The sequence below is a fragment of the Ctenocephalides felis genome, unplaced genomic scaffold (assembly GCF_003426905.1).
Source record: "Ctenocephalides felis isolate EL2017-DRISC unplaced genomic scaffold, ASM342690v1 CF-g0.4_SCAFFOLD_01886, whole genome shotgun sequence".
Taxonomy (NCBI): domain Eukaryota; kingdom Metazoa; phylum Arthropoda; class Insecta; order Siphonaptera; family Pulicidae; genus Ctenocephalides; species Ctenocephalides felis.
Genome location: NW_020538040.1, coordinates 64346032 through 64364474, shown reverse-complemented (window position 1 = coordinate 64364474; position 18443 = coordinate 64346032). Strand labels below are relative to the sequence as shown.

At 29.8% G+C, this 18443-nt stretch overlaps 1 protein-coding gene across 1 annotated transcript; it reads right to left on the bottom strand.

Annotated features, from left to right (window-relative positions):
* Positions 1–1112: 1112 nt before the first annotated feature.
* On the bottom strand, positions 1113–17746 carry LOC113375222 (dynein assembly factor with WDR repeat domains 1). The gene is made up of 10 exons (XM_026615167.1): positions 17707–17746; positions 17560–17632; positions 17281–17484; positions 9210–9332; positions 8109–8299; positions 6851–6980; positions 3158–3317; positions 2544–2681; positions 1421–1513; positions 1113–1217 (listed from the first exon to the last, which is right to left on the bottom strand). The coding sequence occupies exons 1-10, from the start codon at positions 17744–17746 to the stop codon at positions 1113–1115; spliced, it is 1257 nt and encodes a 418-aa protein (XP_026470952.1).
* Positions 17747–18443: the final 697 nt, after the last annotated feature.

Below are 18443 nucleotides of genomic sequence, written 5' to 3'. Positions count from 1 at the left end.
TACTTAATCATTTATAATTTCTAGCAACATACTAATATTTGTTTATTTATGTGAAGACTCTACGACCTTATATATATTTATATATATTATTTAGAGATGATAAACTTCAATAATCTCTTTGATTTGATTTATCCATTGCATGAGCATACGGAATATTGTTCAGTTTTCTATTATTGTCTTAATTTGACTAATTGTTAATTTGTCTAAAAACCTATAACATAATATAGAGCAATAAACAATAATTTTAATGCATCCTGAAATAAAAAATTATCATGAAATTTCAAAATGCCGAAAATTGAAACATGGTATAAAGTCTAGAAAAAATCAAAGAAAATATTTCTTTTGTGTACGAATTAACGCACGATGGCAATAATTACAATAAAAGCGCATCGTAGACTTCATAAGAAAAGCTACGTTATTATTTACAAGGCATTTGTTGATTATTAATTTTAATAATGCAATATTTCGGAGAATTTAACAAAAATAATATTAATAACTAAACACGTCGAAGCAGAACGTGTTTTTACTTTTCGTAATTCGGAAAGAGCTTTATTTAAAATTAACAAAAATATATCAACAAGCTTTATTTAAAATTAACAAAAATATATCAACAAGTTTATTGATCCACTAGGGTATCATTAACAATTTAATTTTAGTCAACTTAATTTTATACGCAGGCTTTATAATCTCATTCAAAAATAATGCAAAATGATAGATATATAATTAAATGATACAGCTTTTTATACCAATACTATTTAAAGCAAAAATAGTTATAAAATATATATTTGATGAATCTTTCGAGTCCAAACTGGACTTTACAGGTCCTTTGAGCAACACAATCGAAATTCATTTTCATAGTTTTTTGAAAAATACTGATCATTCCATAGCAATTCAAGTAAGTGGAGAGTTACTTCTTCAGTTACTTATAATGAGTAAGTTAAATGTATTATTTTAAAATTAAAACGTATTCGAATAAAAAGTAAGGATTACATGAAAATAAACATTAATAATGCTAAACAAAACATGTACAAAACCAGCTTTATCTTGATCAACAGACGAACAATAAAAGTTATACTTAGATTACCTTATTCATATGTAGAAAACCACTTGTATCAACTCCATAAGTAACAAGTATTATCTTTGGAAGCGGTTATTATGGTGTCACCCATATAGTTGAACGCGCACGAGAAAACTTCATCCATGTGTCCTCTTAGTACCTGAATTATAAAAAGATAATAAATATAGAGCAAAAATTACATGTAATTCTTTAAAAAATGATATACTCAGGCATAATACAAAAGTATAAAAACAGTCTAATTGATTATTTATAAATGATTTACTCTTCAACACATCAGCTGAATTTTAATCAATATCTGATACTGTAATGATGATAAAATATTTGATTTTAGCTAACCAATACCTGAATGCACTCTCCTGTTTCACTATCCCATAGTCTGGCAGTATTATCTTTTGATCCAGTGAGCAAAACTCCACCTGGAGGGCTAAAGCAGACCTGCAAAATAACAAATTCGTTATGAAATAATTATAAGATATATACTATAATTATACTAAAATAATTAATCTAATATGATACTTTTGGTTTTTAGAACTTCTAATTTTGACTGAAAATCGAGAAGATTTAGCTCCAAAATAGATATAAACATGTAACTATTTTGGAACTATGTCTTATATTTTATAGAAGATATACGTAAGATATAAAAATATCATATTATATATCAAGCCCCGATTTGAAAAATAATATTCGAAAATGTAGTTATAGGTCAGCCGTGGCGTAACTGGTAAGGACGCGAGCTAATACAAACTAGTCCCGGGTTTGATCCCAATCTCGGTACAGCTCGATATCAAACGGTATAATATCAAATTTTCATTTGAGTTTATATAGTAATCAAATCTAATATAATATAATTTCAAGTAAAAATCTCGCAGACATCCCTGATCACATACCAATCAACACTATTAGATACACATATCTAATAAGCCAACAACAGGGTTGCCTCTCGAAGAAACAGATTAGGAATCAGATCGAAGAATCACGTAGTAGAAGCAGTAATGTAATTATATATTTATATAACTAGGATGGTCCTTAATATGGACATTTTCGAATTTCATTCCTCCCAAGGACTTAAATGGTTCCAAATTGATAAAAAACAATTCTCTGAAAGTTTTAGCTCTTAATATTAACTTTTAGATAGTGCGCAATTCAATCAAACTTTGTATGGAAATAGCATGAAAAAAAATTTTTTAGGTATAATTTAGCGACAAATGAATTAAAAGTGAAAATTCGTATAACTTTTTATTGAAAATTCGACGCTCTGCAAAATTTTGCGCTCTATCTAAAAGACAATATTAAGAGCTAAAACTTTCAGAGAATTGTTTTTTATCAATTTGGAACCATTTGACCCCTAGCGAGCAAAGAAATTTGAATGTCCATATTAAGGACCACGCTAATATATATATATATATATATATATATATATATATATATATATAAAGAATAATCATATAATTAATATTATTATAACCGTGTTCACTTCATCCGTATGACCAGTCATTGCCGCTAGTAAACTAAAATCTCCATGGACATCCCAAACTCTCGAAGTGCAGTCACTACTTGCAGTTGCTAAGCGTCTTCCTCTGCCATCGAAGGCTATATTGAGCACCTGAATTCAAAAAACACAAAAATATAATATATTTCAAAAATCGGCATGGTTTCCAAATGAAATTTGTTAATATTGTTATATTGTAATTCTTTATTTCTTTATTTCTCTATTTTTTCATTTTTGCATTTTTATTGCTAAAAACTTTACTAATTCAAAATGCCACAATTTGTTGTAAGTACGTGTTATTTAAAAAAAATCAAAATAACAATTTGTTAAATTCAAGAAAAGAAAATTATTTATTTTGAGAACAATTTTAAGACGATTATGAAAATATTACACTTCGAAGATATTACATGTAAAATATATACATGCAAAAAAATTATGGTGGCTACAAAGAAAATATGATTGCAATTGAGAAACATAAAAAGCGCAATCGCAAATCAAATAGGTTTCAAAGGATTAACAAAAGAGCAAATAAAAGTGATTAACTGCAAGCTGCAAAATATAATAAAAATGTAGGTCCGATGCAGCACCACCTCGTGCTGATGTCCAGAAATCGTTGCCAAACAATTCATGGTACGCGTCTCCCAAATGCGAGCAGATTTATCCATTGATGAACTAGCAATCAGCGTACCATCGTAGTTATATAGGCAATTGCTTATTTCTGCCTCGTGGCCCAGCAACACTCCGCAACGGCTACAATAGAGAACTAGCTGTAAGTGGAATTCTGTCTTAAGGCAATTAGGGCATCGTGCCTTAAGGCAAATTGCTGGAACTTCCCGTACCAAAAATTATTATTTTTTTTTAAAACGATTAACATTTTTGAAAAAAATTTACTTCGAAAAAATTAGATCTTTGAGAAACTATAAATTTGACAAAAAATTACTTTTTTTGAAAAAAAAAAATCTTTATTGAAAAAAAAAATGTTTTCTTCATTTTGACATATTTTGGAAATCTTGAACATTTTTTCAAAGCAATCGTACTGCTTTAACAGCATAGAGACGACATGTCAAAGCGCCGCGTCGCCGTCTAACGGATGAACATTGGTACGGAACCCATAGGAATGTAAACAAAATTTATACTTATTGTTAAAATCTCTATAAAATATGTGATAATTAGATGTTCATATGTCTAATAATCATTTTTGACCGCCAAATGGCATTTTTTTTTACTTTTTTCTTTAGATCTCCGAAACCGCTAGACCTGCCTTCATGAAAATTCGTCATCTTGTCAATACAAGTAAAATGTTTTTTGAATTATTCAAATCGGTTCTCTTAAAAACTGAGTTACCGTTTTCGGCACTTTTTGCCCCGTATCTTCGGAACGGCTGGACCCGCCTTCGCCAAAAACTAATCAGCACGTCTCCTTATCAATACAAATCGAATGTTTTTTAAATTATTCAAATCGCTTCATTCGTGTTCCCGAAACCGTCGACGAAAATTTGTATCCGCACACACACACATACACACAGACACACACACATACATCTATTTTTTCTAAGGTTGCCAAAATACTTAGAAACCTTTGAAACATAAAGATATATAAAAATTTTCATTTTCGATTTTTTTGCGATTACTATAACTTGCCCTACGGGAAGTTAACAATGTCTGTGTAAATGTAAAACTAGTGGGCATGGCATCGTGCCTTTAGGCCAATTGCAGGAACTTTCCGTACCAAAAGTTTACATTTTTAAAAATGCCTTTAATTTTATTGAAAACTTTGAAAAAATTAAATTTTTGAATTTAAAAAAAAAAAAGATTTCTTTTACATCTTGATATTCTTTAAAAATTTGGAACTTTTTTGAACTTGTGATTGCACTGTGCAGCTATTTTAGAGAAGAAATATCCAAGCGCGTGAGCGCCTTGCCGCATATTATCGGATAAATGTTGGTACGGATGCCATAGAAATGTATACAAGATATAAACTTGTTATTAAAGTTTATAAATATCTGATAATTTGATTTTCATATATTTAATGATCATTTTTGACCACCAAGTGACATTTTTAATAACTTTCTTTATTACACATCTCCGACGATCGAGCCTAGGCCGCTGGACCTGCCTACTCAAAAACTTAATCAGTTCTCCATTTTGTCAATGCAAGTAAAATGTTTTATAAATCATTCAGATCGGAAGCTCCGTTCTCTCAAAAACTGAATTGCCACTTTGGCACGTTTTGCCCCATAACCGTTGGACCTACCTCGACCAAAAACTAATCAGCACGTCTTCTCGTCAATATGAATCGTATTATTTTTTATATCTTTCAAATCGGTTGATCCGAGCTCTCGAAATCATCGACTAAAAATTGTATCCACATACGAACACACACGCACACACACGCTCACATACATCAATTTTTTTAAGGTATTCCAAAATGTTCAAAAACCTTTGAAACGTAAAGATATTTTTGCGATTACTATAACTAACCCTACTACAAGTTAACTCGTATATAATTAGTGGTTTACTTGTTTTATATTTAGAATAAATTTATGCGGAGAGAAAGTCCTAGTCAATAAAATGATAGGTTGTTGAAGCTGTTAAGTGTCGCAATTTATGAAAATACTATAAAACTAGCTGTAAGTGGAATTCTGTCTTAAGGCAATTAGGGCATCGTGCCTTAAGGCAAATTGCTGGAACTTCCCGTACCAAAAATTATTATTTTTTCAAAAACGATTAACATGTTTGAAAAAATTTTACTTCGAAAAAAATAGATTTTTGAGAAACTATAAATTTGACAAAAAAATACTTTTTTTTGAAAAAAAAAATTTTTTTAATTGAAAAAAAAAATTTTTTTTTAGAAAAAAATTTTTTTTTTGAAAACAAAAAATTTTTTTGAAAAAAAATTTTTTCTTCATTTTGACATATTTTGAAAATTCTGAACTTTTTTTCAAAGCAATCGCACTGCTTGAACTGCATAGAGACGAAATGTCAAAGCTCGCAGGTGCCGCGCCGCCGTCTAACGCATAAGCATTGGTACGGAACCCACAGAAATGTAAAAAAAAATCATACTTATTGTTAAAATCTCTATAAAATATCTGACAATTTGATGTGCATATGTCTAATGATCATTTTTAACCGCCGAATGGCATTTTTTTTTACTTTTTTTATTAGATTTCCGAAACCGCTAGACCTGCCTCCATGAAAATTTGATCAGTTCTACATCTTGTCAATACAAGTAAAATGTTTTTTGAATTATTCAAATCGGACGCTCCGTTCTCTTAAAAATGGAGGTACCGTTTTTGGCACTTTTTGCCCCGTATCTTCGGAACGGCTGGACCTGCCTTCGCCAAAAACTAATCAGCACGTCTCCTTATCAATACGAATCGAATGTTTTTTGAATTATTCAAATCGGTTGATCCGTGTTCCCGAAATCGTCGACGAAAATTTGTATCCGCACATACATACACACACGTACATACATACATACATACATACATACATACATACACACACACACACACACACACACACACATACATCCATTTTTTCTAAGGTATACCAAAATGTTCAGAAACCTCTGAAACGTAAAGATATATAAAAATTTTCATTTTCGATTTTTTTGCGATTACTATAACTTGCCCTACGGGAAGTTAAAAAAATCGAATTAAAACTAGTATTTTTAATTTAGGCGGAGATATCGATAATATTATCTCACTCGTTCTTAATCTCTTAAATCGGCGCTTAAGATTTGTAACTTCCAATTTGAAATACATTTTCAAAAAAATATTACGATCTATTGTTGCTAGATAATAAATAATAATAAAAAAATCATCTTAAGCATTTTTATCTACTAACAGCAAGTCCTTACGTTAATAAGAACATAATTATCAACAGAATTTAGGGAAAGTTGATGAGCAAAATTATTGTACCATGTTCAATCTATTGGCTTCAAGACCACTTAAAGAATACTGCAAGTGATTGCGGGGTTGTAATGCTATGATTTGAATCTCAAAATAGTCATTTTTAGTTTTTACCTGGCTACTAATTTTTTTTTAATACGATGTTTTGAATGCTTTAATATAACAATGTAAAAAGCTAAGATAAAATACTTACTTACAACATTTAAATACGATTTTGACACTTTGGCATTTCGAGTTGTTGATGACTTTTTCGCTTAATAATTACATTGAACACTGGCATTATTGCTTTCGAAGGTCTACATATATGGTGCGATATATATATATATATATATATATATATATATATACAATAATTAATTCAAATTATTACTCTTTGACACGAGGATCCCATAAGCTCACAGTTCCATCAAAAGATCCAGTTATCATCCGTTCTCCGTCCTTGCTAAATTTCAGAGCTATTATTTCAGCACTGTGACCACAAAATGTGCGTATTTCTTGACCTAAATTTATAAATACAATGATCATCACGAGGTATTATAATTAGTTTTAGACCATACAAAATTTAAAAAATAAAAAATTATGCTTAAATTCTTCGAATGTATAATATGTTTCGGTTTAAAATTTCCTTCCATTGAAGATTTCAATTTGAGTTTTTTTGATTAATCTTATTTCAGAACTGAAAATCAAATTACGAAACAAATTTTTGATTTTTATCCAGTATTCGCAAAAGTTGAGTAGTTGAGAAAGTCGTTGAAAACGATAAACTATTAGAAGAGAAAAGCATTAAATTTGAGACTACTGTTTCATTTTATGAGTAAATATTTTTGAAATTGTTAAAACACAAAACTCATACATATTTAAAAAGTGTAAATATTGATATTGATAAGGGATCGTTCAAGTATTACGTAAGATTTATTACAATTTATTACAATTATTTACCCCCCACCCCCTTTGTCAGCAAAAGTAAGCAAAGCTCTTACCCTCTACCCCCATGCTTACGTAAACATTTTGCAATTAATGTATTGTTTTTTTTAATATTGTAATTAGGTTATAATTATAACTTTAAAAATAAGAAAATAGGTTTAGGATGTAGAGATTTTACTGATATCGTATTGAACATAGAGTAACAAAATTATTATAATCTTACGAACATAATAAACTTATTTTAAATTTTTGATACTGGCAAAGACAAAGTAAGGTTGCCATTCGGTAAAAAAAAATAAAAATACTACCTATGACCTAATCATCATCCAGACTCCCCTGCCCCCCATGTCAACTCAAAATAAGCAAATCCATAACCCCCCAACCCCCTATAGTGCTTACGTAATACTTGAACGGCCCCTAATTTGATGGCTCAACATATTTGAATGAATTCCGAAACTGTTTGAAATAGATCAGCATTTAAAAATTGGATATATAGATATTTCGGATAAAAAAATTATATAGTGTAGGTATGTACATCGTACTGATTAGCTTGTTCAAACGAGATCGATTCCTTTTTTAAACAAAATTTTTCTTAAATTCAAATGATTAAAAATAAAAGAATATCTATGATAGTAATGATTACATTCAATTACCATAATCAAACTCGTACTCTTTGGAAATATAATGAAATTTGGTTACAATACCTGTGGCCAAATGATACAGCCGTGCCGTGCCATCTAAAGAAGCCGTAGCAGCCACACCTGAGTCTCGTTGGGGACTGAACTCCGAGCATACAACTTCAGCGCTGTGTCCCCAAAATATAGCGTCGCATGCGCCTGTACGCAGGTTCCAAAGACGTGCTGTCTTGTCAAAGGACCCCGTCAATGCTCTATTACTGCAAATAACGTACTAGCTGTAAGTGGAATTATGTCTTAAGGCAATTAAGGCATCGTGCCTTAAGGCAAATTGCTGGAACTTCCCGTACCAAAAATTATTATTTTTTTAAAAGCGATTAACATTTTTGAAAAAATGTTACTTCGAATAAATTAGATTTTTTAAAACAAAAAAAAAAAATGTTTGAAAAAAAAAGTTTTCTTTATTTTGACATAGTTTGGAAATTCTGAACTTTTTTTCAAAGCAATCGTACTACTTTAACTACATAGAGACGATATGTCAAAGCGCGTAAGCGCCGCGTCGCCGTCTAACGGATAAACATTGGTACGAAACCCATAGGAATGTAAACAAAATTCATACTTAATGTAAAAATCTCTATAAAATATCTGATAATTTGATGTGCATATGTCTAATGATCATTTTTGACCGCCAAATGGCTTTTTGTTTTACTTTTTTCATTAGATCTCCAAAACCGCTAGATCTGCCTTCATGATAAAATCTTGATACAAGTTGTTTTTTCGGACGCTCCGTTTTTGTGTTAACGTTTTTGGCACTTTTTGCCCCGTATCTTCGGAACGGCTAGAGCTGCCTCCACCAAAAACTAATCAGCACGTCTCCTTATCAGTACGAATCGAATGTTTTTTAAATTATTGAAATCGGTTGATCGGTGTTCTCGAAATCGTCGACGAAAATTTGTATCCGAACACACATACACACGCACGCACACACACATACATCCATTTTTTCTAAGGTATGCCAAAATGTTCAGAAACCTCTGAAACGTAAAGATATATAAAAATTTTCATTTTCGATTTTTTTGCGTTTACTATAACTTACCCTACGAGAAGTTAAAAAATAAAATAAGTAGATGTATTGTAGAAGATGTTTTTAATATTTTAATAAATATTTACCAATCTGGGTATTGAAATGCTACGGAGAAAACAACATTCTTATGACCTTCGAGTGAAATTATTTCTTCTCCAGTTTCTACATCCCATACCTTGCATGTTCTGTCGTAACTCCCGGACAAGCATCTGCAAATAAAAATGTCAACATTACAAGGTTTATGTTCCATAAATGTCTCATTGCTTATGCACATTTTTATGCATTCCGTTTAATTTATAAATCATTTTGACATAATAAAAATTCTGAAAGTAAAAGAATCAATGACAAGAAGTATAGAGTATCTTATAAAATAAATGTATAACTATATAAAGAGTAGGGCGGGGCACAAAAGTCCAATTTGACTATGAGCAATTATATTGTGATGACGTAAAACAATTATATGACAACAATTAACACATATCAAATAACTAACTATCTTACTAGGTGTAGTAAAACATAAAAAGTAAAACTTCCAGCTAATTCATCATTGTAGAAATAGTTTTTTAAAGACTTCTTGCCTGGTCCTTCTTACCCCATAGGCGGGGTAATATAGAACAGCCATTAGGTTCAATGTCTCATTTTTCATTAAAAGGATTTTACATTATTCATCCAATGCAAAATATAAAATTTATTGATACATTTTTACAGAGATAACACTGTATATAACCATTATTTGGTATTTCGCCACCAAAGTTGGTTTTCTTAACTTGATTTACTTTTTTTATTGTTTACACCTTTCTGAGGGTAAAAGCTTAGATGGTCCTTTTTACCGGTAAATTTTTATAAAGGTTAAAAAAAAATGTTGAATCTAACTTAAAAATAAAACAGCTCAATCACCTCGATTTTCGACATCGTTAGCGGTAGATAAACGATGTTTGAAACTAGATAACAAATTATATTTTTTTTGTTGTTAGTTTTTTTGGTTAGGAGCACTGTTATTTAGTTTATGAAAGCTTAGCATAATATACATTATACTTGAATTATTTAAGTATCCGTGTTTAAATGTTTTTTAAGTTATAAAACGGTGTATGGCATCGTGCCTTAAGGCAAAATTCTGAAACTTCCTGTATCAAATATTAATTTTTTTTTAAAAACGATAAAAAATTTTTTTTAAACTTTGAAAAAAATTAGGTTTTTGAAAAATTTTAAATTATTGAAAGGTTTTGACTTTTTTTGAAACAAAATGTTTTTTATTTTGAAATATTTTAGATATTTTGAACTTTTTTCAAAGCAATCGCGCTGCATTAGCTGCATAGAGACGAAATATCGAAACGCGTAAACGCCCGATGTCCCGTAAACCATAAAAATGTAAACAACAATTATACGTATTATTTAAATCTTAATAAAATATCTGAAATTTTGATGTGCATATGTCTAATGATCATTTTTGACCGCCAAATGACATTTTTTGTACTTTTTTTACCGGATCTCGGAAACCGCAGGACATGCCTTTCCAAAAATTTAACCAGTTTTTCATCATCTATTCAGTTGTGTTTTTTCATCAACAAAAATAACATGTTTATTTTAATTATTAAAATCGGACGCTCCGTTCTCTTAAAAACTGAGTTACCATTCTTGGCACTTTTTGCCCCGTACTTTCGAAGCGGCTGAATCCGCCTTTGTCAAAAACTAATCGTCTCCTTATCAATAGGAATCGAATGTTTTTGAATAATTGAAATCGTTTGAACCGTGTTCCTGAAATCGTCGACAAAAATTTGTATCCGCACATACATCCATCCCTTTTTTCTAAGATAGGCCTAAATGTTCAGAAAGCTTTGAAACGTAAGATATATATATATATATTTTCATTTTCGATTTTTTTGCGATTACTATAACTTACCCTACGGGAAGTTAATTATGAGTAACAAACTTTGGATGTTTTGCGTCCAATGTGACAAATGACAATTTAAAAAAGTCTATCAAAATATGTACGAATTCAAGAAAAAAGATTAATCGAATACTCAAGAAAATTGATAAATTGAAAATGATATAGTAGTTAGTGATATTATCTAACATTTTGCTGGTTTTCATTTTTGTGGATACACTGTTATAAATAATCTTACTCAAAAATAGCTGTTCACACATGCTTATTTAACTATGTTCACATTTCCTGAAGCGCAATACATTATTATAATTTTAACTTATTTAATTTCATTACAACTTTAATAACCATATAATTTTTCTTGTTTTTAATTTCTTCATTAAAATCTATTCAAATTATGCCCACTATTAAATTATTAAAAAAAACTAAACAAAGTTTTTCAATTTGATATTTACAGTTTTTTCTGACAACGTTGGTACTACTGTTTCTGACAGACAAACTGATACCATCTTAGCCAATGTTAACCCTCTTGTCAATTCAAATGATAAACTTTCAAACACATGAATTGATGCTTCTAGTTCACAGTTTGTTTACATTTAAAGTTTATATGATTTTTTATAGCCCAAATTTTACTTTTTATTTCAAATAATAATATTAATAAATAAGTTAGTTATATTTAGTATCTATCGAGTTGCAGAATGAAGTTTAAAATTACCATGCATTGTTTTTATCATGAAAATTACAAGTAGGTAAATTTAAAATATCAATAATCTTAGTAATAAAAAATGATGCACATACGTGATTTTAATCCGTAATTTTGAAAACTAGATGATTTTAATCAATAGACTATAATTAGAGTCAAAAATTTTACGGAATGATCAAATGTTATAAACAGTTCAAATAAATCTATTTCAATCCATACATAGCTGGCATGATTTCCATCATAATGCTATTCAAACATAGACATTTTTAGATAATGCTAGACATATTTTTAAATGAATTATTATTCATTTTGATTATTTTACATAAGCAGGAAAAGGATGACCATACAGAGGAAATAAAATTACATTTGATTGCTGGAATTATAGAAAAAATGTGACTATTTAAAATAAATAGATTGCAGAAGCCTGCACAATATCTTACACCAGAAGACTACTACGAAGGTGAATTATACAACTGCTAAATTTAACATGTCCTAACTGCATTTGCAATACAGATCCTTAACACACATATCTACTATTTTATTAAAAAAGAATCAAAAAGGTTACAATCATACAGAAAAAAAATACTTAAAATTCCTTTATCCATAAAATAACCAAAAGAATTAAGAATGCCATTTGAAAGTGGAATTGATGAATATTTTTGGTTATAATACTGTAGAAATATCTACAGTATATAAAGATATCTATTTATATTATGAGACCTTGAATACAATTACAAAAGTGATGGAATAATTGAACTTAAAGTTTATTGTGAAAAAAGCTTTTCATGGGCGATAATGTGATGTTCATCACACGAGGAATATGTTTAAAGTAGAAACATGCTATTTATTTTAAATTATGAGAAGAAGAATTATTCAGAGTTTAGAAAGTATTAGATTGATTATTGTTGTATATATCTCTGACCAAAATACCACTAATATCTAAAGTCTGCAAAATACTTAAAAAGAGATAATAATTATTTATCATGTCATAGATTGAATACATACATACATGATTGGGAAGTTAAAGGAAATCCTTTTTGTTGATGTGTTACATTATTTAAAATACATAAGAAACAATTTTTTAGGAGTGGATGATATTAAAATAAAAGAGTAAAAAAAAGACTGCATTTTAGGTGGTCACATATAATATTTATAATGTTGGTGAAGTAATTTTATGGAAGCTAAAACACGCGTGTAAGACAAATGTCTTACAAAGAAAATAAAAGAAAAAGTGCTGCATTTTTTAATCAGTTAATAAAGTATATATTTAAATATTGCTGTTCTGTTTTTTTATAAAGTCCGTTTTAGTTGTTTTTTGTTGTACATTTCACATTTGTTTTAAAAATTGTGGTTATATATCTCTACACTTTTTTTAATGTACAATGTCATCAAAAATAAAACTGAAACGAGTTGCATTACGAAAAAAAACTGTGTTGCCGCTTAGAGTGAAAATAGAAATACTTGATCGTTTACGCCAAGGAGAATCATTTGCATCCATATCACGCTCATTCAAAATCAACGAATCAACTGTACGATCAATAAAAAAATCAGAAAGTAAAATAAGGTCTTCTATTGCTTCAACTTCACTGTCATCAAAAATTGTTCGTGATCCAGCAATAGAAAAAATGGAAGTAGCGTTGTCATTATGGATTCAAGACTGCAACCAAAAAATGGTGCCTCTAAATGGGCCAATGGTCCGGGAAAAGGCAAAGTATCTCTACACTAATTTTAAAGAACCTGATGGTAGTGGTGAATATACAGATGGAGGATTTCAAGCATCGGAAGGTTGGTTCAATAAATTTAAGGCGAGACAATCATTGCATAACGTTAAACTTGTTGAAGAAGCTGCATTTGCAGATCGTCCTTCACCAGAACAATATTCTGAACAATTTGCAAACCTAGTAGCTGAAGGAGGATACAAACCTGAACAAGTATTCAATGTACATAAAATTGAACTGTTCTGGAAGAGAATGCCAAAGAAAACATTTATTTATAAAAGCGAAAAATCTGCTTCTGGATTTAAGGCAGCAAAGGATAGAGTTACTCTGTTGTTATGCTCTAATGCTTCTGGAGATTGTGTCATCAAGCCACTGATGCTTTATAGCTTACTTAATCCTCAGGCTTTAATAAATCAAAACAAGAATAACTTGCCAGTGTTTTGGCGTGCTAATAAGAAAGGGTGTATTACAAGTGCTATTTTTTGTGATTGGTTCCGTACTTGTTTTGTTTCTGAAGTTAAAACTTATTTAAAAAAACAGAATTTATATTTTAAAGCACTTCTTGTTTTGGACGATGAACCAGCTCATTCTCGCAAACTTGAAATTATGCATCCAAGTATAAAAGTCACATTTTTACCACCCAGCATAACGGCTGTGCTTGAACCTATGAACCAAGGGATAATCCAAGTATTTAAGCTCTATTATATGAGACAAACTTTCAAAATTCTTTTGAATAATATGGAATATAATCCTGATCTGGATCTTATGGAAAGCTGGAGGAAATTTGACATAGCAAAATGCATTGTTAACATAAAAGAATCATTGGATGAACTGGACCCACATACATTGAAGTCATGCTGGAATAAACTGTGGCCTGTTGTGACAACAGAAAATGATGAATCTGTGCAAGTTCAAAATTTGATGGCCAATATAGTTGAAATAGCAAATGAAATAGGACGAGATGGGTTCGAACTGATAGAATTAAGTGATATTCAGGAATTACTTGAAACACAAGATGAAGCTTTGACCGAAACTGACGTACAGCTCATTGAAGAAGAGACTCCAACAGGTACTGATATAGCAACATTTAATTTGCAAAATCTTAGTAAAGGTTTAAGAATGGCAAATGAGCTTTGTGAGTTCTTTGTGAACATTGATCCATCTATGGAACGGAGTCTCATTTTTAAGAAGCAAATTGCTAATGCAACTGCTTTGTATCATTCTGAATTGAAAGAACTTTTACAAACTGTCAAGCAAGATAAAATTACGAAGTTCTTTAAACCATTGCCTAAGCCCTAAAATAATTAATTACAATGTTTAAAAACTTCAATGAATTTGATTGGTTTTATTAGAGATTTTTATTGAGTCACCTAGAAACTTATACCATACAATTTTATATAAATACCATTCTATAACATACCGCTCGCGAAAATGTATAAATGTATAGTATGCAACATCACTTTTGATTGTTATTTTATATATAATAAAAGAATTTTATTAAGATTAATGTTTTTCTTTTAAACATTATGATATATTATTTTCTTACCCGCAGGTATGTAAGTTGTATATACATATATGTAAATAGGGCATTTCAAATCGGCAGAAAAAAACATTATAGACTCAACCACACTTCTTTAGGGCGCAGAGTTACATATACTGAAACCTGTTCTTGTTACCACAACCAACTTAAGTAATTGTCATTGCTATAAAACTAAACATTTGGATGTTTTTTTTTTGCCATTGGTATAGAAACAATTCATTATTATCCTTATTATTGAAGTAATTTATAATTCTCACACACATTCTAATCTGTCCCGGATTTCATGCAAAAAATATGGTCACCTCTGTATGCAAGTTATTTGTTCACTGTTGTGATTAACGCGATATTTTATAATAATTTGTGTATTTGTTATTATTCGTGATATATAAGCCAAATAAGGATTCGAAACGTATGTAAAATTTATTAGCTATTTTTTGGAAACCTTGGTTTTTTGCTATTTTTTGAAATCTGTAACCTGGTTCTTTTTACCCCATAGGTGGGGTAAATTTGGATGGCCATTGGGCAAACAGGTCAAACGTCTTATTTTAATTTTGAAGAATTTTCACAAAATATTACCTACTAGCTATTCAACCAATGCAAAAAATTAATTTTATGGGTGCATTTTTTACAGATATCACACTATAAAATCTGTTATAGGTCTGCTGTTAATATTCATCAGCAGAGTTGAAGTAACTATTTATTTACATTATCTCTTGTATAATTTCGTTTTTTAACTTTTTTTATTTGCATTTTTTTATTTTTACATCTTCGCTAGGAAAAATAGTTGGTCCTTTTTACTTTATAGAGGTTATATAAAAAAACGGTTGAATCTTAATTATAATTAACAACACATCTTGTAAAACAATTAAGTAACCTATACTTAAAAAATATATTAAGGTCTCGTAAACTAAGCCACAGTGCTCACAACCAAAACAAACTAGCTGTAAGTGGAATTCTGTCTTAAGGCAATTAGGGCATCGTGCCTTAAGGCAAATTGCTGAAACTTCCCGTACCAAAAATTATTATTTTTTTTAAAAACGATTAACATTTTTGAAAAAAATTTACTTCGAAAAAATAAGATTTTTGAGAAACTATAAATTGGACAAAAAATTACTTTTTTTTGAAAAAAAAAAAAATTTTTTTTAAAATTTTTTTTTAAAAAAAAAATTTTTTTAATTTTTTTTTTTTTGAAAAAAATGTTTTCTTTATTTTGACATATTTTGGAAGATCTGAACTTGTTTTTCAAAGCAATCGTACTGCTTTAACTGCATAGAGACAAAATATAAAGCGCGTAAGCGCGGCGTCGCTGTCTAACGGGTAAACATTGGTACGGAACCTATAGAAAAATAAACAAAATTTAAACTTATTGTTAAAATCTCTATAAAATATCTGAAAATTTGATGTGCATATGTCTAATGATCATTTTTGACCGCCAAATGGCATTTTTTTTTACTTTTTTCGTTAGATCTCCGAAACCGCTAGACCTGCCTTTATGAAAATTTGATCAATTTTTTATCTTGTCAATACAAGTAAAATGTTTTTTGAATTATTAAAATCGGACGCTCCGTTCTCTAAAAACCTGAGTTACCGTTTTCGGCACTTTTTGCCCCGTATCTCCGGAACGGCTAGACCTGCCTTCGCCAAAAACTAATCAGCACGTCTCCTTATCAATACGAATCGAATGTTTTTTGATTTATTCAAATCGGTTGATCCGTGTTCCCGAAATCGTCGACGAAAATTTGTATCCGCACATACATACACACACATACATACATACATACACACACACACACACACATACACACACACACACAACACACATACATCCATTTTTTCTAAGGTATGCCAAAATGTTCAGAAACCTCTGAAACGTAAAGATATATAAAAATTTTCATTTTCGATTTTTTTGCGATTACTATAACTTACCCTACGGGAAGTTAATAAAAACGAAAGATAATACTTTTGTTGTGGATTTTCAAACATTGTCGTTTTTGTTCCGATAGCAACGTCGTAAGAATCAAGGTAATGGCTTGTTGTACATCTTTTATCCTCTACTTTCAAATATTGTTGTTGAGAAATTCGTAACTTTACTGGTTTTTGAAATATCGGTGGTGATATTAATATTTCAATTTTTTTTAATATAATTATATTAGAATATGTCAAAATTTTCAAATTTCATTGTAATTATTCCAAATTTTTGTTCTTGGGCCTTCTAACCCAAGATTTAAGGAGTATGCCCCTGGATCGTCGAGTATATTGGGGAAATATTAACAATCAAAATGACATATGGGCACTTAAATAAAAAGAGCCTTACCTTTCTCCGGACTTATCAAATGCAACATTTGTGATTGGCAATGCATGAGATCGTAATGATTTGTATTTATAATATTTGTGATCAACGCTTTCCAAACAGCGATCTTTCAGCCTTTGCAGTATTTCTTCCAGTTCCGATTGGACGTCACCATATAGCAGCTTATGTTCCTTATTTATACGATACGCCAATAGTTTAATGTCGGTACTGTAATACTGCACATTATAGAATTAACGTTGAAATTGAAATATAATCGTTCATTTAATTCATTATAATACTTGCTTATGTGTCAAATCCAGAAGATCGATCATTTTAATGTGAGTCTCGCCCGTTTTCTTGTATTCAAATCCAAGTCCTACGTAAGATTAGATTAATTTAATTAATATCATTATAAAATTACTGTAGTAATATATAATCAAATTAGCAAACCTGGTGGAAAATATCTCAGAAGAAATCTCAAAAGGCGCATTTCAGAACTGTCAATACCCATTTTGTTTTCACCGACATCGTAATTGATCTAATAAAATTTAGTTGCGTAGTAACTACGGATGCGCTTATATATTCTATTATATATCCTAGACAATATACTTATAGTTAAAATACTTTTATATGCTAAATTCTTATTACCATTTATTTGGTAATTCTTACAAAACAAGATTGAAAGAAGTGTTGAAGTTGAAAGGAATGGTAAATTTTGGTTTTGCTACAGTAAACCTAAATTATTAAAAGTGCGTTACAAGTTAAAACCAAATTAAATGGCACTCATTTTTTGTAACGATAATTTTAACTTTTTTTTTTTAAGTTTTTCATTCTATTCACAAGTTTGAAATACTTGCATATTGCATCTTTTAGGGCATTTTTTATGAACTGCTGTTTCGATATCATTTCTCATCATCATAAAATATTTGCTAAACAAATATAACCTTAAAAATATTTACTATTTTTACTTAAGAATATTTCGAAATTATTTAATTAAGTCAATTGGTAGAAATATTTGATTTAATAAAAATAAAGTAAACTTAAAAATTCAAATATTTTTGAACAAAGTCTTTTGGTTTTTTTGCGAGGGGTAGGTCCTGTCGTTCCGGAAATACGAAAAAAAAAGTGTAAAGAATGGTAATTTCGTTTTAATTTCGACTTTAATGATTAATTACTTTTTGCGTATT

Coding starts and splice junctions, on each gene's coding strand:
- LOC113375222 (XM_026615167.1), bottom strand. CDS start 17,746: ATGCGCCTTTTGAGATTTCTTCTGAGATATTTTCCACCAG. Junction 2,682..3,157: donor TTTCTGGACATCAGCACGAG/GTGGTGCTGCAT, acceptor TTTTGAATTCAG/GTGCTCAATATAGCCTTCGA. Junction 1,218..1,420: donor AAACAGGAGAGTGCATTCAG/GTATTGGTTAGC, acceptor TTTATAATTCAG/GTACTAAGAGGACACATGGA.